This window comes from Micromesistius poutassou, assembly GCF_964030765.1.
Source record: "Micromesistius poutassou genome assembly, chromosome: 13".
NCBI lineage: Eukaryota > Metazoa > Chordata > Actinopteri > Gadiformes > Gadidae > Micromesistius > Micromesistius poutassou.
Window position 1 is genome coordinate 9547107 of NC_140283.1, and position 21366 is coordinate 9568472.

Here is a 21366-nt window from a genome sequence, read left to right on the forward strand (position 1 = left end):
TCACACCCAATCTCATCACATCACCATCCATACCACGTCGACGTCGTCTAACCCCCACCGGTGCGGGCCGCACTAGAGCAGGGGTGGGGTGGGGTGGAAGGGGTGGGGCTGGAGGGGTGGGTGACATTGTTGGGAGAGATGAGGCAGGAGGGAAGAGAAGCGACAGGCTGGGTGTGTCTCTCCAGCTCAGGATCCCGTCGCCGTCTCTCCCCCTGTCCCCTGGGATCAGCTTGTTTTTACCGTCTCTTCTTCTGTTACAGATGGAGGACTGGGGCTAGGGAGAAGCTGTGTCTGTCACAGGGGGATTCTGCCTTTGACCTGATAGGATCTTTAGAGTGTGTGTGTGTGTGTGTGTGTGTGTGTGTGCGCATGTAACAGGGCTGGGGAGGGGTGTGTTGCGAGGAAGAAAGAGGTATGGGGAGACTGAGGATCAGGGGAGGCTATTTATAGCTGTGTTGCACTTGTACATGCATATTGATTCAGAGATTTTTGCTGGTACCTTTTCGTAAGGGAGGGTTGTTTTGCAAAGCTAATATGAAAACAACAAGTGCCCTGTTGTTTTGAGTCTGAAACCAATTTGAGACTTAGTGTGTTTTGGAAACTGATGAGTCAATCAATACAACGAGACAACAATCAAAAATTCACAACAAAGATTAAAAGTGTTAATTTGAAGATTGTTATATTTTGTTAATATTTGATAAATATTGTATCTTTGACTAGTCGTCTCCCTCTGGGACAAAGTCCATACAACTGACGTGATGTACAGTTGTGCAAATATTGAGTCAATCCCTGCAGGGAATCCTGGCGATTGCGTTCCAAGCCCCTGACTCGTATAGATGCACTCTGAACAGGCTCTATAAATACTCTGGACAGAATCCCCACAGGGCCTGTTGTGGCTCTGACCTGCTGTTTTGATTTGAGGTTGCTATTGACTACTTCTCAAACAACTCTGTGATGCACATAGACATACACGCGCCCGTCTTTACCAAAGCAAAAAACCCTCGTTAAAGCTCAAGGTCTTAACCGGCCAGTGATAGCATTATTGTCAGCAGAAATGATTCAATTCACGGCATCTCTTCATGTTCATAATGTACATATGACAAAATAAAGGTATGATGTGTATGTAAGTTAAGGAAGTCGGGTAAAAGTAAAATACTCAAAATCAGTTTGAACAATGGGTGACATGCACGTGATCAGCGCTTGGCTAGCCTGCAGCCTGACGAACCAATCAGGCGCCGCGCTCCTGCTCTCCCGGGTCTGCGTTCGTCGAGTTCTCTAACCCCCCCCCCCACCCCCCCCCCGCTTCCCGTCCGCAGAGGGCGAGCCCATCGAAGCCATCGCCAAGTTCGACTACGTGGGGCGCTCGGCCCGCGAGCTGTCCTTCAAGAAGGGCGCGTCTCTGCTGCTGTACCAGCGGGCCTCCGAGGACTGGTGGGAGGGCCGGCACAACGGCATCGACGGCCTGGTGCCGCACCAGTACATCGTGGTGCAGGACATGTGAGTACCTCCCCATTTCCTTCAGGTGGATGCGAGTGAGATGGTGGAATCAAGGGGGAGGGTGAACCCGCTGTGGATGCAACCTTTCAGTAGGATGCAAGTATTTATTGATGTAATTATTTATAGCTATGGGAGAAAAGGCTGTTTTTCCTTTGTGCTTTGGGGGGCTAGGGTCAGGGGGTGTCATCAAATACAGCCTGTGAAGCCCTTTGAGAGTGATTAGGGGATGTACACGAATGCAATGGACTTGAATTGACATTAGTAGTTTCAACTCAAATGAAACAAGGAGCAGTCTACTCCCTCAGAGAGTCCCTGAAGGTTAATGAGCGTGTTTCTCTGGAGGGCCGGCTGGGGTTAGGGAGCATTGTGCGTCCCTGGGGCCCGCCAACCCCCATGACTCCTCTTGGCCCTAGACAACCCCTGCAGTGCAGTGTCGCCATGACAACCCTGCACGTTTCCATCAGGGGGCTTAATTAAGCGGTGTCCTCAGAGCCAGAGATCCTATCTCTTCCAGCTCTCTGTGGCCGGCCAGGGAAATCGAGCATTTTCGAATCCCACCCCTTCCCCTCCTTCCTTTCCTTCCTTTCCTTCCTCCCTCAACCTCCTCCTCCTCCTTGTGTGCAGCTGTCCCGTCCGTGTTCCTATCAATAATTCACCCGGATGGGTTTGTGCTCTAAGCCAAACCGAGAGAAGAAGGAACAATTCATGGCCCTCAAGGCGTCCCCCAGGGTGGGACGGCCCCAGTTTGCCCCCCCCCGGGGCTGACCAGGGTGGGCGGTGCAAAGACGGCCCACGTTGTGTCGGGCCGCGCCCCACCCCGCTCAACATACAGAGATTCAAACAGGCAGCGTCGCAGGAAGCACTTTCGGCTCCGGCCCTCAGACAGGATGTCCTCCTTCAGGAAGGACGCCTGAGGAGTGTGACGCCGCGTGTGTCGACGTGTGCACTACTCCCCATACGTTTTTTTCTTTTTAGGATACCAAGAACAGCACCTCCATGTCTGCCATTGCCCGCGCTCAGTCCCTCCGTACTGCAGCTCAAATTAGCAATACTTTTTTTCGTTGCTGTATAGAGTGTATTAGCATACATGTTTATTTGACGCTAATGCCAACATGGCTTAGAGTCACCAGCTGCCGCCACCTGACGGCGATCTCCATGGAATCACCGCAGCTCGCTCACACGGATCCTTACAGCCGGTGGTCTGTAGCTAGACGGTTATTATTTGTGCTTCAGTGTCGGTTCAGCAACCAAACCTTTTCAAATCCTTACCTTTCGATTCATGACGTGAATCAGCCACCTCCACGAGAGAGGAGAGCTCACACAACGCTCTGGTGTCGGATGTGGTTGTTTGAGGAAAGGGACCCAAAGAGTGACTGAGGCGGATGTTTTGTTTTTGGGCCACACTCCCACTCTCTCTCTCTGTCTCTGTCTCTCGCTGTCTCTCTGTCTCTGTCTATGTCTCTCTCTCTCCGTCTCCGTCTCTGTCTCTCTGTATCTGTCTCTGTCTCTCTCGCTGTCTATGTCTCTCTCTCTCTCTCTCCGTCTCCGTGTCTGTCTCGCTCTCTCTCTGGCTCTCGCTGTCTCTGTTCTGTCTCTGTCTGTGTGTCTCTCTGTCTCTCTCTCTTTCTCTCTGTCTCTGTCTCTCTCTGTTTCTCTCTCTTTCTCTCTGTCTGTCCCTCTCTCTCATGCGTATCGTCTCGTGTTTTTGTGCCCCAGCGACGACAGCTTCTCGGACACCCTGAGTCAGAAGGCGGACAGCGAGACCAGCAGCGGCCACGGTGCGGAGGACAAGTGCTCGGCCAAGGACCCGGGCTCCCCGACTGACAGCCGCATCTCGGAGGCCTACATCAGCAGGTAGCGTCTGACCGCCATGCCCTCAAAACGCAGGGAGACGGCCGTCGCTCACACAGCGCCTCCATACGTTCTGATGGGGTCTGATGGGGTCTGATTGTACTGTCGTACAATAGCTTTTGTCCGATTCTGTTGCATGCCTATCATGCGTAACCCCCCCCCCCCCCCCCACCCCGAACAAGGTCAGCCTCTACTTGCGGAAGGGACCCTAGGCCATCACGCCACAACGTCAGGAGTCATGGATCACTGTGCTTTCCCAACTGACTGCACGGCAAACATTGGCCACCGGTGAAAAAACACCACCCCACTGTTATACAAGCGAGGGCCTGTGTACAGAAGAACATGTGTTTTTTGTCCAGGATGTCTCTGTTTAACTAGCCCCGTGCAAGCCAGGGCTTTTGTCTTAAGGCAAGGGATCTGGGACGCCTTCCTGTGGCCTGCCCTGTCTACCCCCAGTCTTCAGTACATGAGTGATCAATCATGGACTAACTTGACCTAATGGGCTGCGGTGGTGTCCTGAACTGGGTCCTCGTTAGCGTAGTGAAGGCAGTAGCTAAACTCCAGCCAGAGGAGGCATTGTCCCTTCCCCAGCCCTGTGTTGGTGGGGGGAACGGGACAACGCACAGGGGTCCTCCATCCCACTGCAAATGGTTGTCAACACAGCCGCGTGCGGTGCCCTGTGCTCAGTGGGGATTACATCCTGGTAGTCGGTGATCTACATATGAAAATACATATAAATACACACACACACACACACACACACACACACGCACACACGCACACGCGCACACACACGCACACGCGCACACACACGCACAAAGTGAGGCACCCATCTCTGGCAGGGACTCTGTGGTCTGCTGGTGGGGTGCCAGTATTACGTCTCCCCAGCCGCTATTCAGTGCTGCACTCTCATTTCTTGTACCGGAGCGAGCGACCTTGAAGCGTCTGCCGCCGTCGCTCTTACACAACGCTGTTATTGAAGTGGTGTAAAGTGAAACGCCGTGTCGATGAGGACTATTGGCGCCGCTGGACACAGCTTGACACAATACCAATCACACTCTTTGCAACTTGCGGCTTGAATAAAATATGCTTTAATCTTGGCTTTAGCCTTCCTTCTCTCCCAAGTGTCTCTCTTCTCTCTCCCTCAGTCTATTTATCAGTCTCTCTCCATCTCTCTCTTGCTCTCTCTCTCTCTCTCTCTCTCGCTCGCTGCTGTCAGAGATGTCCCTCAGCTGCTGAATCTTTGATATCAAAGCTTTTATTTCAATATTCCCCATCCCGTTCATCTTCAACAAAGACACACTCACCAGAACACACGTATGCCAGCTTGTATCTAATCTCCCTAATTGAATAAACGCATACACACAACAAACTTTGCTTAGCGACAAAAGAGAGCTCTACAATAGTATCACCTCATTAATCAACATCATTGTTTATGGATCATTATCACACCAGAAAAGAGTGGAAGCCCATGAACTTGAGCAATATCACAAATTATGAAGAGTTAACTTGTGTTTTGAGAAAGAACTCATGGAATGTCAAATCGTACACATAATGATTAGCCCAGGCAGCAGACAAACAAATGAGCTGTCAAAAGGGGCGATGGCTCCCAAGTTGCTGCGTGCAAAGCTAGGAGGTTGTGTTGTTTTCGCTGAGCTTAGTCCCAAAGGGGGACGTTTGTTTTAAATGCAGACTACTCCCCCTGCAGGCCACCACCGGTCACTACACCTGTTTACTTTTCTAGGTTGGGTTTGCAGTCGGGGGAAAAATAAATACATTTTACTATCGGACTGCATTGTTCATCTTGCTTGTGTTGTTTCCTTGCAATATTTGTACATTGTTGTCAGACACATTATGTTCAGCCAAAATGCAATTGTGAAACACGGGAAGTATGCTGAGCAAAATTGTGTATGTAAATAAGCTGGATAGGTGTGTTGTTTTGCAAGCTGGCATCAGGCCAGTCTTACTGGATAAACAATGGAACCAACCCTCGGCGGGTTTCCTCTCCCTCCAGGACTCCGTTTCATGTTCTTGACAAACTCACCATGTTGTTAATTTGAAGCAGTAGGGGCTCAGCTAATGAAGATGCTAAGTAGCTGAGAAGCATAAGGTAGACGCCCCAGCTAAAAATGTAATATCCCGCAGTTTATAGAAGTTATAATGAAATGGGTCACGTTCCTGATTGGGATTCATTCGTTAAATCGATTCTGAAACACAACCGAAGAGATGTATTTCATGATTTTTTTTTTTTATTCATGTTTCTTGATAATAATCCTCGTCTTAATAATTAGTGATTTAGCTGATGAAGTCATGTATGTGTTCATCTCTGCCAGACTGTTGGTAAGATGGCAGCTCTCTGCGCTGCCATCTTACCATAGGCGATGACTGTGCAGTTAGCCAGGCTAGTAGGGTAGCTAGCAATCAGGAATCTGCAAGGCTAATGAGAGAAGTAATGGTGATGAAGGGCTGCTCCATCGGTTTTATTCATGGGGGAAAGGACACGGCACATGACGTGTGTGTTTGTGGCTGTTTGAGTGGATGTGTACATGCGTGCTGTGTGTCTGTCTGTCTGCATGCGCCAAAGCAGGGAACACTTTGTGTCAGTGTACTACCATCCTACCAGGCCCGTCTGTGACTGGTGACTGGTGTCAGACAGGTATAACGCTCTTAATGATATCTTGAAACTCTTGGACATCCAGGGTCAGTCCAAGAGCCTGACTCTCCCCCCCCCCCCCCCCCCCCCCCCCCACCCTCCAGTCCACCTAGCGGCTGCTCCGCCGCGCGCTGCCGTGCCGTTGAGAAGCCTCGGGCCGCGGAGACTGAGCAGGCCCCGTCTTTCTGTTCCCCCTAGCAGGCACAGGAAGCGATCGGACCCCCCATCCCGCCGGCCCCCCGCCCGCCCCAACGACATCCACTGCATGGTCCACCCTTCCCACGGGGGCCACGGCGGCCACGGCGGCCACGGCGGCACCCCGGAGATGGGCTCGCCCGTCCTGGGCCACTTCAACCCGCGGGACATGCTGCGCGGCCGCAACCACCTGGCGGTGGACAGCCCCGAGCGCCGGCGCCGCGCCAACCACGGCAGCCTCACCAACATCAACCGCCACGAGTCCCTGAAGAAGATGGAGAGCCCGCCCATCCGGCGCTCCACCTCCTCGGGCCAGTACACCAGCTTCGGGGACCCCCACCGCGGCGGCGGCGGCAAGTCCCTGGACCCGGAGACCATCGCACAGGTCAGCGCCAGGACGAGTGGTGCCACAGCCAGGCCCCCCGCCCCCACACCGATGGCCACGCCAGCCCCGCCCCGCCCCGTTAACGCCTAGTCAGTCAGTCCCCCCCCTCCCCCCCCGTCTTCTGCTTACTCCCACCCCCCCAATCCCCCACCCTCACCCCCCTGTAGACCTCAGTACGAAACAGGACTTGGGAGTTGAACGTCTGAGCTCGGCGGCATGTAGCGTGCGCCCGGAGGGATGGTTTGCATTCAAATCAGATAGAAGGGTTGCTCTGCGTCCGACGGCGAACGCGGTCTGGTTAAGCCGGACCCCTACAGATAGCCCAGGGGTGAGGGGAGCGTGACCTGGTTTAACTGCAGTCACCGACGCACAGAGAGCAGTGTGTTTATACAGCTGAGCTCACGGAGCACATGTTTAGCCTTGTTCGTGCGCACTGTTCTTGTCTGTGCGTCGGTTCTGTCGCTCTTGTTTGCCATGAATAAATCGCATGCACCTGAATCCAAGCAGAAATAAAACACTAACTTTCTGCATGCTAAATATACATTTTTTCCCTCTGGCTTACTTTTCTGCTCCTCCGTTTCCTCATCTTCTCCTGCCGCCCGTCTCCTCGTTTCTCTACATTCACCTGTTCCACTTTCAATATTTCTCTCTCCTTTCTGTGTGTGCGTCTCTATGTGTACCTTATGTGTGTGCGTGTGCGTTTGTGTGTGTGTGTGTCTCACCATCGTCCTCTGCCCCCCCCCCTCCCCCTGTGCAGGACATTGAGGAGACTATGAACACCGCTCTGAACGAGCTGCGGGAGCTGGAGAGGCAGAGCACGGCCAAGCACGCCCCCGACGTGGTGCTGGACACCCTGGAGATGCAGAGGCAGAGCCCCGGCAGTGGCGGCGGCGGTGGCAGCACCCCCGGCAGCTCCAGCGAGTCGCTCAGCCCCATCCACAACGTCATGCTGCGCTCGGCCGCCAACGCTGACGCCAACATGCGCCGCAGCGCCAGCTCCTCCTCCGGCGACGCCGTCAGCACCTTCAAGCCGGCGGTGGCGCCCCGCATGGGCGTGCAGCTCAAGCCCCCCGCCCTGCGGCCCAAGCCCATGGTCCTGCCCAAGGCCCGGGACCAGGGCGCCGGGCCCCAACCCCCGGATCCGTCTTCCCCCCAGGACCCCCTGGATAAGTCCTGCACCATGTGAACCCTTTATGTGCTGCCGCACCAAAATTGAGAGGACTTTGATCTTTAGAGAACAAGAGACCACGACAACAAGAGAATAAGTAGTCGTTGGAACTAGGTCAGAGAAGGTGTGTCGTATGTTGCCTGGACCGTTTAGAAGACCACCAATTTATGGGGAGCATTCATAGCTGCAGAGAAAACTGAATCTTCACCAGGTTGTTCTGAGTCTAAGGTCTGCATAGCAAGAATAGAAAACACAGCGAAGATAGGGGGGGACACAAACAAAATACATGTATGGGTTGTACAGTTAACTACTATGATATGATGCCTAACCTTGATATTATGTAATCTTTATTGACATTTATTCCAAACGACAACAACAAATCACAAATGCTTCCCTCAAGGTTATACACATATTTTAGACTGGTTGTTTAGAACGATCAGAAAACACTGATGTAGCCCAGCTTTCCACACACAAGAAGCCATCGAGAAGATGTTTTTGAGACCTTTCACTTTTCTGTTGATTTAGTTCATAGTTAATTTAACCAGAAGTAAATAAAGGCTTTTTAAGGGGTGTACTGACTTTTGGATTTAACATTTGATTTTACAATGATTTAGTTTCCATTACAAAGGTGCTTAAATGACTGGGACAAACATGGTTTGATTGAAACGTTTTGAGTTCTGATGTGACAAAAAAAAGAACAATACAAGAACCAGTATGTGTTTGCAACTGGTGTGAATGAAGATGTCTTGCAGAGAGCTGTGAATCTGCTGTAAATATACTTCCATCTCAGAACTGTCCAAAAAAACCAACCTGTGTTGATTTCTCACATGTTTCAATCTAGCCTGGAGGACTGTTGGACACAACCACTAACGAGAAGGATAAACAACGCAAACCCTCTGGAAAGAAGCTTTTCTTTTGATTATTCCTGTACAAAATGTCAACTTTGGATGCTATATAGAGTGCATTGTGTGCAAAGTGATCTGTACATATAACTTACGATGACTAATCTCTTCCATGTTTGCAATGCAGTACATGTAACAAAGTAGGGGTGCCGGTCGTTTGTGTATCGCTTAGCTTTATCTACCCAAAGTGTACCATGCGCAAGTCGGTGTGTAGGTCGACTGAACAGCTCCCTGTGTACGACTGCCCCTTTCTGTAGAGACTCAAGGCAGCGCTCTGTTGAAGCATTGCCAGTAGCCATGGACCTAATGACTGTTAGTGTGATAGGCCGTGTGTGTGTGTGTGTGTGTGTGTGTGTGTGTGTGTGTGTGTGTGTGTGTGTGTGTGTGTGTGTGTGTGTGTGTGTGTGTGTGTGTGTGTGTGTGTGTGTGTGTGTGTGTGTGTGTGTGTGTGTGTGTGTGTGCGCGCGCTTCAATAGAGCCATTACCACAGTATGTACCAGTGCTCAACATGTGTGACTGTGGCACCCATGGGTGTCATCTTCGATGTACCTCCTGTAGCGTCAAAATAAAACTATGGTTTTGCTTGTTGGCCATATAGCCTATTAATGCTTACAAAGGATTAGTTTTTATATTTGTAGTATTCTCCTAACAGGTTTACAGTGTCTTTTGACTTGAGAATTGCTGTATTTCGGACACAATATGATTTTTAATTTTGGATTACTAACATTTCATTATCTTGTTTTTTTTATTTTATCTTGTTAAAAACATATTGAACTTATAAAAGAGAATCTTAGACTAAAAGAAACATGGAGTCGGTGTGCCATCTCCGAAGCCAGTCGCAAAGCTGCATTGCGCTGTATTAACACTATTAACATCCTCGTAACAGTCAGCCATGCCCTGTATGTATGCTGTTCGTTACTCTGTGGTGTCTTATGCACATCCGTACTATGTACTTGTGAAAGTGCCTTTGAAAACTATTTTTGGAGGAACTTTACGTCACGTTGCGTACTGTTGCATTGCATTTCATTTCAGACTGCGTGTTTGAAGCAAGCCAGTGCAAGGGAGTGAGTGGATGAAAAGGTAACGATGCCATTTAGTAGAGAATGTTATATCAATGAAAAATTTGATCAGCTTACCCATTGTGATGTTGCACCTTTCTGTATAGAAATGTAAATATATATGGCATGTAACATCCTACCTTTAGATTTGTTTGCGGGCTTGTCCATCAAAGGATTTCTTTCTAATAAAGGAAATAGTTTGTCGAGTTTTTTGTTGTTTTTTTCTTATCAACTAGTGTTCGTCCATGTTTTGTGAGGGTCTTTTTATGGGCCCTTGGAAATATGGCTCAGATGTAAACAAAGAACCTCATACTCTCAAACAGAATCTCTGCACCACATTTTTTCACACGGTAATAAGCAGAAAGGAAAATATGCCTAAACAGGCATGCAAACTAGTCACCTTTCGGCGAAATTCGCAGATTTTTAACAAAATTGGCCACTTGTGTGATTCGTGGAGATCCATTGAGAAAACATTGGGGGTGGGGGGGGGTTATATATATATATTTTTTTTTTTTTAATTCTATATTTTTTTTAATGTAATCTTTTTTTTAAAAAATGTGTATATATATATATATCATACCTGCAAACTAGTCACCTTTCGCCGTTTTCAACTCAAAATAGATCATTTACGTGAATCGTGTAGATCCAAAGGGGGGGGGGGGGGGAGAAACGACGGCTGACCGACCAACCAATCAACCAACCATAGACTGTATAATAACCAGGGGTGCGCATAACTGGTACGCAAGTACGCATGTGCGCCCATAATCAGCGATGCGTAACGTCACTTGTGCCACTACAGCGCGTTTGCGTAACTCACTGTCAGGTCATCAAAACAAAACTACACGTGTATCTTGTACTACTTCTGCGTCTCCCCACCTGCAAAATAAAGCAACAGACACTTCTAACGTTGTCTCTGGTTCAGGAGTGGCTTGACATGAGTGCAACAGTTGTAGCCCATGTCCTGGATCTGTCTGTGCGTGGTGGCTCTTGATGCCCTCTGTCTGTCCTCCCTCAGTCTGTTCACTCCTTCTGAAGCTCCCCAAATGTTTGATTGGCCTTTGCGTGACCATCCTTTATCCCTGGTGCTTGTTCACCTTTTCCTACCACACTATTTCCTTCCACTCACCCTTCTATGAATATGCTTGGATACGCCACTCTGTGAACAGCCAGCAATGACCTTTTGAGGCTTAACCTCCTTGTGGAGGGTGTCAATGACTGCACAACTGTCAAGTCAGCAGTCGTCCCCATGATTGTGAGGCGGGAAACCTCAGGAAACCATTGCAGGTGTTTTGAGTTAATTAGCTGATTAGAGTGCCACCTTGAGTCAACAATACAATATTTTACTTTTTTACAATATTACAGTTTTCTGAGATACTGAATCTTTGTGTGTGTGTGTGTGTGTGTGTGTGTGTGTGTGTGTGTGTGTGTGTGTGTGTGTGTGTGTGTGTGTTTTCTCTGTTTTCTTCTGTATATTAAATGCATTTTGCTTTCGTGTTTTTAATTAATGAATTTCCTGTTACCGGGATGTGTGTTCTATTTGATCTCAATTTTATTTTAGACCATGTTATGTTTAAAAACACTAATAATTGTTAATACTAATGAATATATAATATGATATCATATATATCATCTAACCCTTATTAACCATAATAACGAATCAACATTTGACACTGTAATCATACTACTTACATAGTCAATAATTTCTTCCATGACATTATTTGATTATTGTAGCCCATTCCTAAGGGAGATCTGGGCTGACCCCATTCAGTCATTGCATGATCAAAGAGCACGGTGGACGCAGTTAGTGATATACTGAGAGTACCTTGCGCTTCGGAATATAAAGCAGGTAAGTGTTGCTGGCTTTGTAATCGGCGTAAGCTAGGTACCGATAGCACCGACCAAATCCTGATCACTGAAGACATACGTAACCTGCAGCACCTGAGGAATTACATGTCACTTGCGTAGTGTTGCCGCTAGTGGGCGCCATTCGTGCAATAACGTAATTAGCCCATTACTCAGATTGTCGAATGTAGGCCTACTGTAGTGTAGTTCCAAAATAGTAAAAAAAAATTATATGAGAAATATACAGAAGAGTAGGCCTCCAGAATAATTGGTATCTGTGTATGTTTCCCTGTAGTAGCAGTGACTCTATCGAGTAGCCTATGAAGAGATCTGGTTGTGTGCTTTATTTTATTTGCTGTGACACCCGAATTCATGAATAATTAATTTTAAAACAAATACATTTGGAATATTATGAATTATGAATATAGCCTATAGCCTATAGTTAATTCACTTTATATTGCTTTAAATGCAACAGAAGAAGTGGGGCTAGAAGTAACAGGAGCCTCAAGCCTCAGTTCCACTCCGGGACAGAGAAGATGACATCAAGCTGTCCGTCCATATCTCATCACCTCCAATAAACACCAACAAAATAACTGAGGTATGTTAGACAGGAGTGACTTTTTGTATCTGTGTATGTGAACAAATTTCCCTGGTTATTTTGGCCCGACGAAGACCCGCGATATAGCCTAGGTTCCTATCGCAGGTTCCGCGATTTATATAGCGGCAAAAATGCTTTTCCTGCCTTGAAAACTAGCAAGTGCAGCAAAGACTGGCCGACTAATCTTGAACATCCTTATTTTTACCACGTGAACTTATTGAACCAATGTAATGTGTGAGAACCGTTGTTTGTCTCTGTGTCCACTGGCCCACATCATCCAGCAAGAGATGTCTTTTTTTCCCTCAAGTTCAGAAAAAAACATTGACCAAAACGTTTTTCGTGCACATAAATGTTTGCAGCATGTGGGCCTGGCTGAGATAAGGACGTTCATGTGAATCTTACACATCAAAAACCTAACCCATCACATATGCATACCTCAACCGTGATCAATCAATGTGACATTGGAACTTCGTATACTGGTATTACATATGGTTCTAGATCCCTTTTATCTATTGTTACGTTTCTTCTTTTATATTTGTTTACAATATAAATCAGCCCTACAATTCAATGGAGATATTGTCATGTATCTCACGTTTATGTCCAGGATAACTCTGGTCTCATGCTTGCTGTACATGCAAAAGGAGCCCCAACTAAGTACTGAGTGCAGATACAAGAACATACTTTTCAGAAGGCAGACATTTCCTTATTGAAAATACTGCATTTTTTCATGCAGTTTGTTTGAGCTGTAAGCCATAATAATCAAGATTAAAACAAATAAAGGCTTGGAATATTTAACTGTGGGTTTAATGATTTTATATAATAAATTGCATTGTCTACCGAAGACTTACAAACACTTGTACATGCCTTTAACACTAGCAAGCTTGATTACTGCAATGGTCTCCTTACAGGTCTCCCAAAAAAAACTCTAAGGCAACTACAGCTTGTTCAGAATGCTGCTGCTAGAGTTCTAACAAAGACCAAAAAATGTGAACATATTACACCAATTCTCAAATCATTACATTGGCTCCCTGTATGTCAGAGAATTGATTTTAAAATCATGTTGCTAACCTACAAATCCCTACATGGTTTAGGGCCAAAATATTTAACTGATATGCTTCCACTACATAAGTCTTCTAGACCACTAAGATCCTCTGAGACCAATCTGTTAATTATCCCCAGAGTCAACACGAAACATGGGGAAGCAGGATTTAGTTACTATGCAACAAATAGCTGGAATAAACTCCCTGAGGATTTAAGACTTGCCCCAACTCTGACAGCTTTTAAAACAAGACTGAAGACTTTTATGTTTGCTTTAGCTTTCTGCTAAATCTTAAATCTACAATGTTTCTATTTTTATTTTTATTTTATTAGTAACTTTGCCTTTCTAAAATGCATTTTTATTAACTCTGCCTTTCTAAAATGTTGTTTTTTTTAACTTTGCCTTTACTTTCTATCTATTTTACTTTTTACTTATCTATTATTTTATTTTATTGTATGACAATGTTTATATGTGAAGCACTTTGAGTCTGCCTTGTGTATGAATAGTGCTATATAAATAAAGTTGCCTTGCCTTGCCTTGCCTTGCATTGAATTATTTAAATTAATTAACTTTTCCACAATATTCTAATTTATTGAGATGCACCTGTAGGTATCCAATGACATACTGTACATATTAAACTGGGCCTACTCAACAGGCTGTTAAAGGTTTTTATATCAGGACAGGCAGGGTAGTGGTTATGTTGTTTGACTCCCGGCAAAAGGCTCTGGGCTCTAACCTGTAGGCATCCAAAAGCAAGAAGCCCTACCTGCAGCTTATGTCATGTATCCACTGTCGCTTTGAACAACAGCTCCTGCTTAAAGACAAAACAGGAAAAGAATATACCCTATCTCCATACACCCAACACACATGCACACAATGGGTATTTTAAATACTATAAATGAAAAGAACCAAGCAGTGTTATCTAAATCTCTTACCACAGAAACAATTACATGAATTCAAACGTTGGAAAATAACTGCTGCAATATTTTAATTGGAAACACTTTAGAAAAATGTGTTAATTATAACAGACATTCGTTGTTTCTCATGTCAGTCTTTACCCTCCAACATGCACAGTTTAGACATGCAGAATAGTTTCAATAAGTCCATATCAAATGAATAGGTCAGATAAATGTTTTGGTCTTCTAGGAAAGGCAAAGTATTCACTTGAAATGCCAGCCACAGGCATTTTGCATGCTTAGGGTTTGTAAGGCCATAAACACAGTAAGACTGACCATGTAACTGCAGAGTGGAAATGGGATTGGAGAATGAGACTGAATGCCAAATCCCATCACATCAATCAGAGTGAAAATGTTGCCAATATAATATTTGAAGTCCAAATGACCTTATGGTGAGTGTTGACAATTAAAAAAATAATACAAATATTGTTAATGTCAAGTATTTCTAAGTAATGATTCAGAAATTGGCATACATTTTGATTACTCCGGGTGTTGATGTAAAAAAAGTCCTCCATTTCATCAATAAATAATGTTAATGGGCAATTGCATGTTTCTCATCATTCTCCCACTTTCAGATGTTGACATTCGGTGATAACCCATGACTCACTATGAATTAATGTAAACCAAGTAGAAAAATGTATGTATGTACAGCATATAGACAAAGTCCCAATAATGAAAAAACTTGAACTAGAAATGAAAGTGAATGAAAATGATACAAATGTTATTTGAAAAAAAACAACGAAATGAACATTTGTTCAAACCGTGAGAAAGGCTTCACAATAAAATAAAAAGGTTGCTTCATTTTGAAAGAAATAAGCAAACATAAAATGGCTCAGGAATGCAGAGCAGTAGGTGGATCACATTAGGAAAACAAGTAGCAATAATGATCCATTTAAAACACGTGGGAAAGCCATTTTAGGGACCCATTTGAAAGTTTCTCTTTTAAGGCACGAGAAAAAATTTAAAGTGATGGTGTTGAGCCATGTTAGGCGACACAAGATCCTAGTTAGACATGAAGAACTACAACATATGCATACTGGAAATTCACAGTGATGTCATGTAACAGAGCAGCCTGTGGTTCCCCTGGTCCCGGTAATATGTAAACCTGCTTTCTATTGACAAAAAAGAAAGAATAGCAGGAAATTATATTTTACATACGTTATTTCATAGCCCGTGGTCTAGTGTCATCTTTGAGGGGGGTGGGGGGCACATGCAAGGTGCTGGCTGAGAAAATACATTAACAACAAAAGCAATCTCACACAATTTCCTCTGACCGGTTTAAAGAAATTAGAAACAGAACACTATCTGGTTTCCACTAAGTAGTTGGCTTTCCAACTACAAAACAGAACTCTATCTGCAACCATTTTGTTTTACTGTGAGAAGAGTTGGGACGTGTTGGGTATCGCAGCAGCTGACAGCAAATGTGAATCATAATGTGGTCATAAACAGCTGTCTGAAATTGGTATTCAAATAAAAAGATAAAACCGAGGACTTCTATGATTAAAAACAGAGTTAGACCTCACCCAATTCAGTCATCAGGCCAAAGTTTCCACTTCCAGTACCATCAAAAGCCTTGATCAAAAAGCTGGTTAACTTTTCAAGTTGTATGAATTTTATAAAAATAAATAAACTAAGAATGGCGAAAGCTAAGAACAGGAACAAGAATCGAAAATTTTGTGAGAGCAGGGAGTCATGGAGTCATGAAAATCACAATGATGTCATACATACATATTCCCATCAGAGATGTACACTCAATAAAAGGACCACATTTCAATCCGTGCACACAAAATAACAAGGTTTAAAAAAAACAAAAAAACAGATCAGACAACTTAAAAAAAAAAGTCTCAGTCTCAGTTTCCGGTCATCACTACACAACAGCCACCCATCCAGAGCAATGTTATTTCGAGGCCTTCGGCTCTGCAGGGCTACTTGAGGCGCTGGATGAGGGAGTGCGTGAGTCCCAGGCTGTGCAGCTGGAGGGTGGAGAGCTGGGGCAGGCGAGGGTAGGCCTTCAGAAGCCTCTCCCAGGTGAGCTCCAGGAGGCTGGGCACCACCAGCCACACCTTGTACAGGGAGCCCGTTCTCCGGTTCTCCGACAGGTTGACAACCCCGCCGTGCACGTACATGCACCCGGCCTGGGGGACGGAGGGGAAAGAGGCGTCCAGGGAGGTGTTACAGAGGGGAGCCATGGCTCAGTTGTTTTGACTCCGGAGCTGATCTGTTCTGGAGCATGATGCCCATCATGCTCATAATTAAATATAGGCTACATATTAATAAAAATAAAAATAAAATCATGTATTCTCTTTGGATAAAAGAGTGTCCACAATGTGGTGTGATTAAAGGTCACAGGTTTTTTGTTTTTTTGAACAATGGCATTGAATACAGTGCACTAACCGGTGTGATTGCAGCACAGTGGAAGTAAGCAGGCTCTGGCATGAGGGCCGGCAGTCTACTCCACTGGTACGTCTGCAGGCTGATCTTCCACAGGTCTGACAGAATTTGCTCCCCGTTGTACCCTCCACATATAAACACCTCTGTGGGGAAACAGAGTGTGAGGGGCTGGTACCTAATAGGCTAATGACGGGTTTGTGAAGGAAAAGTAGTGTGCGAATCCCCAGAAGTGAAGGTATTAGCATTATGGGGGATGAGCAGGTGAATCCTCAGTGTGTAAACTAGTAGTAGAAGGAGTAGTTAGAGAACAGACAGGTGCTTCAATTGGTCCTACCATCTTTGACCTGCACACAGCTGTGACAGCGGCGAGCAGCAGGATATCCTTTTGTTCAGAGGTAAAGAAAAACAGGATGGGAATCAAATAGGGGCTTAAAATCACCTGCAAACTAAACTTTACACACAAACACACAATCTTAGACCACTCACCTATCTTTTCATGAGGTTTCGTGACTATTCTCTCCCAGCAGTTTGTCTCAAGGTTGTACGCATGAATCTGACAAAGATGTCAAGTGGCATTAAAATGAGTGCAGGACATTTTTTTGTTTATTGTGCTCATCGTTGTTTTTGTTGTTGCTGTTGTTATGTGGGCATGCTCTTGAATACCTTGTCTAGAGGATATGACGTCCAGGAAGTCCCGCCTCCTAGAATAAAGATCCTCTGTGTGTCGTGAGCGAGCTCATGTCTGTACCTGAGTGGTGGGGGTTAATCAAACATTGTTCAAAAGTTCCGGCAGTAGAAGAACCCATGGTTCTGGACAGGGACGACTCACCTTTCCTCAGGGAGATCTGTGGGAGCATTCTTGGGTTTGAGGTGGACCCAGATGCGTGTGGACAGGTCCAGCCGGTGCAGGTCTGTGCTGTAGAAATAACCCGTTGTTCCTCCAAACACATACAGGTAGCCATTTATAATGACCATAGCCTGGTGGTGGAGGCAGAGTAAGAAGGAGTGACTAAATAGATATAGAATATGAGATAGAAAACACCTAGTCAGCTGGAACGCATCTTTTAGGGGAAACTGAACCTTGTATTGGAGAATAGACCCTTGGCTCACCTGTCCGTAAATCCGGTTGGGTTTCTGGCCCCTGCAGTTCAGGAGGTTCCATCGCTTGTAATGGATGTTACAAACATGGACGTCGTTGCCGTTGTTTTCACCGAATGGTATCCCCGTTCCGCCAAACACGAGCAGGTTGTTGCCGTGCATGACCGCTGGGAGACAGGAAAGCAAAGAGCCTCAGAATACCAGGCTAAGGGCTTGGAAATGCAGGAAATCTAACCAGCTATTAAATACAGGTCTCTCCCTGGTATGGACGGTTAGGCTGAATTGATGTCCTTCGATCCCCTCTTTTGACTCGGATGTTTGCAGCGCTACCTGCAGTCATATTTTCTCTTCACGTTAATGTGTACACAAGGGGGCAGTGTAGCGTCTGGAAAACAGAATCCCCAGACGTTTCGTAAATAGGTTAGAAAAAGGATGAGGAAAGGATGTGGAAAATATGTTGCACAAATCATTCTAATGCACTGACAAAAGGGTTTGGTGTATCACAACCAACTGAAAATAAAGTTTTAATTTTGTCTGTTGTATTCACATTATTGTCGTGTCTGGCTGTCGAAAAAAACTAAACAAAACAATGTTCCCGACCGATGTGTCAAGGGATTACTTGACGTTCGTGTTGCTAAGCTCTGGCAGGACTGCAGGTATTTGCATACGTGTAGGTCATGGCTAAGGGGCGTTCTTTGAGAAGATAGATCCTCCCATTCCTGGAGGATGCTGATTTATGATTTGGTCTCTAGGGGGTTAGGCCTGAGTCTCTACCTGGTATGGAAGGTTAGGGGAGAAGGCCTGAGTCTCTACTTGGTATGCAGGGTAGGCCCTGGACTCTACCTGGTATGGAAGGTAGAGTATAGTAGGCCTGGACTATACCTGGTATGGAGGCTAGGTCTGGTCTACCGGGCATGGAGGGTTAGAGTGGTAGGCCTGGTCTTTACCTGGTATGGAGCGTTAGCAAGGGTAGGTCTTGTCTACTGTACCGTACCGCATGTAGGGTGGGCCTGGTCTACCTGGTATGGAAAGGTAGGTCTAGTCTACCTGGTATGGAGGGTTAGGGAAGGTAGATCTGGTCTACCGGGTATGGAAGGTTTTTGAGGGTAGATCTAGTCTACTGGGTATGGAGGGTCTCTACCTAGCATGGAGGGATAGGAGGTTGGGGCCTACCGGACATTGAGGCCAGCTCAGTGGGCATGTAGCCCTCGGTGCGGAGCTGCTGCCAGGTGGCCGTGGCGAAGTGGAACCTCCACAGCTCCCTGAACAGCGGGTAGTCCTCATTCTCAGAGCCCCCGGCGTCATCAAAGTCTGGGTTGTAGCCTCCGAACACATACAGGTTGGCGTTGTCGGCTACACAGCGGTGTCCGCTACGGGCAGGGGGGGCACAATGTCCTGGGGAGGGGGAGAGATGTTCAGCGTGAACATGTAACTAATCCACACCCTTGCGCTGTTGTTCACGGCCTACAGTGAACGTGAAGGCTTGTTGTGGCCTTTGGAATGAGTGATTTGAGCCATTTTTCTAACATACACACTTTACTTGACCTTTTTGTAATTTATAATATATAATAATCACCTGCTAGATGTCTAATATAGTAGGCTACTGGACTGCTGTAGAATTCATTGTAAACAATGAAATAGGCCCATTGTGAAAAACACAAGGGGAAATAAAATAGAAAGAAAATTATAGTTGCAAATTTTTTTGTTGGATTGTTTCCAACAATCCAAACCAATTAAACACACAAAGGGTAGGAATGCTTAGGTTTAAAGTTAAGGGGGTATAAATGTAGTGTTGATAATGTTGCATTATCAATGCAACATTTATTACACATTTAACATATTATGTTAAATGTATTCTACTGAGGTATCAAATAGTGGTATGCTACTTAAATACTACCGCATATGGCTATCATCACAGCAGATGATTGTCCATCTCTGCTGTGTGTTTTCTAACAGGTTGCCCCAACTGTCATATAGGCTTAGTGTGTGAGTGTATGTTTGGGCAAGGTGTAGCTCACTGTTGTCGGGGGATCTATCTCGGTCAAATGACAGAAAATTTGACCCCACCTTCTCTCAGAAAACGGTTCGGGATCCGCAGGTTGGGGCATGATGGAGAGAAGATCCGACGAGCCTGAAGCCATCGCACTCTCTTCTTAGAGCCTTCAAACCAATGTATAATAGTTAGACAAATAGCGAACACATCAAGGGATGTATAGTTAAGAGATTTTCTGACTGCAGTCGAGGAAAGGGTATCAACTGCAGAAAGGCACTGCATTAAAAAAACTAATATCAGATCAAATGTATTGGCTTCCGTAGCAATAGCTAGCTTTCCTCGTTTTGCTGCGGTAGTCAAACTTGGCATTGCGGACGCTGCCAAATGCAATGCTGCATCATATGCACAACCAATATTTCAGAAATAGATCTACATAACGCTAACACCATGACGATTCGCCGTTAAGTCGATGCATGGCTTGACATATATGAAGCTCTGCACTTGTGGACCATCTGCTTTTGTTTACAAACCTGGATCACGAATAGACAGCCTCCACGACAGTTTCTCGAATTTATTTAGTTGATTGAGGCCGCAGTTTCCCACACCTTCCACGATCGACATTGTAAACTGAGTGCGAAAGCAAACACTATCGCAGAGAGTGATAGTGCGCCACAGGTATTATGTATTTGAAGCACCAATCAAGTAAAAATAAGTAAAAACCTGCTGCAACTCACACCGTCACAGCCAGCTGTAGTGCTCTGACCAATCCGGAGCAGGGGTGGGCGGGGCGTCGCCGACTAGGGCTGCAGGCGTCAAAGGAGAGCTCCATTTACACAGCATATTGGATTCCATCCCAGACATTGCAACGGTGGCAAGATCTGGCACAGACGCACTCGCAACGTGTTTTCTCATCAAACGATACATGCATACACGAACATACATGCATACATACAGACAGACAGACAGACAGACAGATATAATCTGCTGTGTTCGTGTATGCATGTACAAACATACTCTGCTGTGTATTTACATACATACAAATTACATTAAACTATATAATTGTCTGTTTATTTGTTTCACTATAATATCCATACGTCTAATATAATGTATAACTCATCACTATATAACTAACGGAAAAAGTATTCCGATTTTTTTTGTGGAACAGAAAAATTTACTTTTTCCACCAAGTCCACTCAGAAGACATAACAGGAATAATCTCACGTTCGTGTAGACGAAAAAAACACATTATCTCTCCTTTGATTAGTTAACTAATCTCTAACGCAGAGTATTTGGTTATTTTCTGAAAGGATGGCGTATCTGTATAGGCCATAGATACAGAACAGTTTTACTTTAATATAATCAAAAATAACGATTTATGATTGCGTTAAGGAGGTTAAGATAGTGGGTTGTCTTGTTTCATGAGAACAATTGGTAATCAGCCCCAATTATGGTTTATATATGTTAAAAGCCAAAGTCTGTAGTTGTAATTTGTAAAATGACTTGACTATATGTAAATATATGCGAACTACAAGTGCATTGGTGGATCATTAAACCTCACAGCTATTAACACACAAACAAATCTGGATGTTTTTTATTCAGCCCTCAGCACCTCGTCAAATTTGATAAAGATTGTCATCTTATACTGCACAGAGATGATTGCAAAATAGAGAGAATACCACGACAATGTTCTGTGTTTACTCTAGTCCAGTTATGCCTGCCGCTGCTGGGGCCCCTCCTCTC

The 21366-nt window shown here is 45.5% G+C and overlaps 2 protein-coding genes across 5 annotated transcripts in view; one reads left to right on the plus strand and one right to left on the minus strand.

The window, feature by feature from the left end:
- srgap1a (SLIT-ROBO Rho GTPase activating protein 1a) overlaps window positions 1-9915 on the plus strand; it is a 75688-nt gene extending 65773 nt beyond the window's left edge. For 3 of the 4 annotated variants that reach the window (XM_084477346.1, XM_084477348.1, XM_084477347.1), the window contains 4 exons: window positions 1317-1497; window positions 3214-3351; window positions 6200-6581; window positions 7339-9915. In XM_084477346.1, coding sequence (XP_084333472.1) covers window positions 1317-1497; window positions 3214-3351; window positions 6200-6581; window positions 7339-7767 — 1130 coding nt within the window. In that variant the 3' untranslated portion in view covers window positions 7768-9915. The remainder of the gene's footprint in view (window positions 1-1316; window positions 1498-3213; window positions 3352-6199; window positions 6582-7338) is intronic. The other variant, XM_084477349.1, reaches the window with a different exon arrangement.
- Window positions 9916-14220: 4305 nt separating this feature from the next.
- Window positions 14221-20343, minus strand: LOC311357059 (kelch domain-containing protein 10-like). The gene is made up of 10 exons (XM_084476932.1): window positions 20157-20343; window positions 19701-19793; window positions 18807-19028; window positions 17646-17800; window positions 17365-17513; window positions 17199-17283; window positions 17022-17088; window positions 16870-16917; window positions 16539-16678; window positions 14221-16279 (listed from the first exon to the last, which is right to left on the minus strand). The coding sequence occupies exons 1-10, from the start codon at window positions 20245-20247 to the stop codon at window positions 16070-16072; spliced, it is 1260 nt and encodes a 419-aa protein (XP_084333058.1). The 5' UTR covers window positions 20248-20343; the 3' UTR covers window positions 14221-16069.
- Between the last annotated feature and the right edge of the window lie 1023 nt (window positions 20344-21366).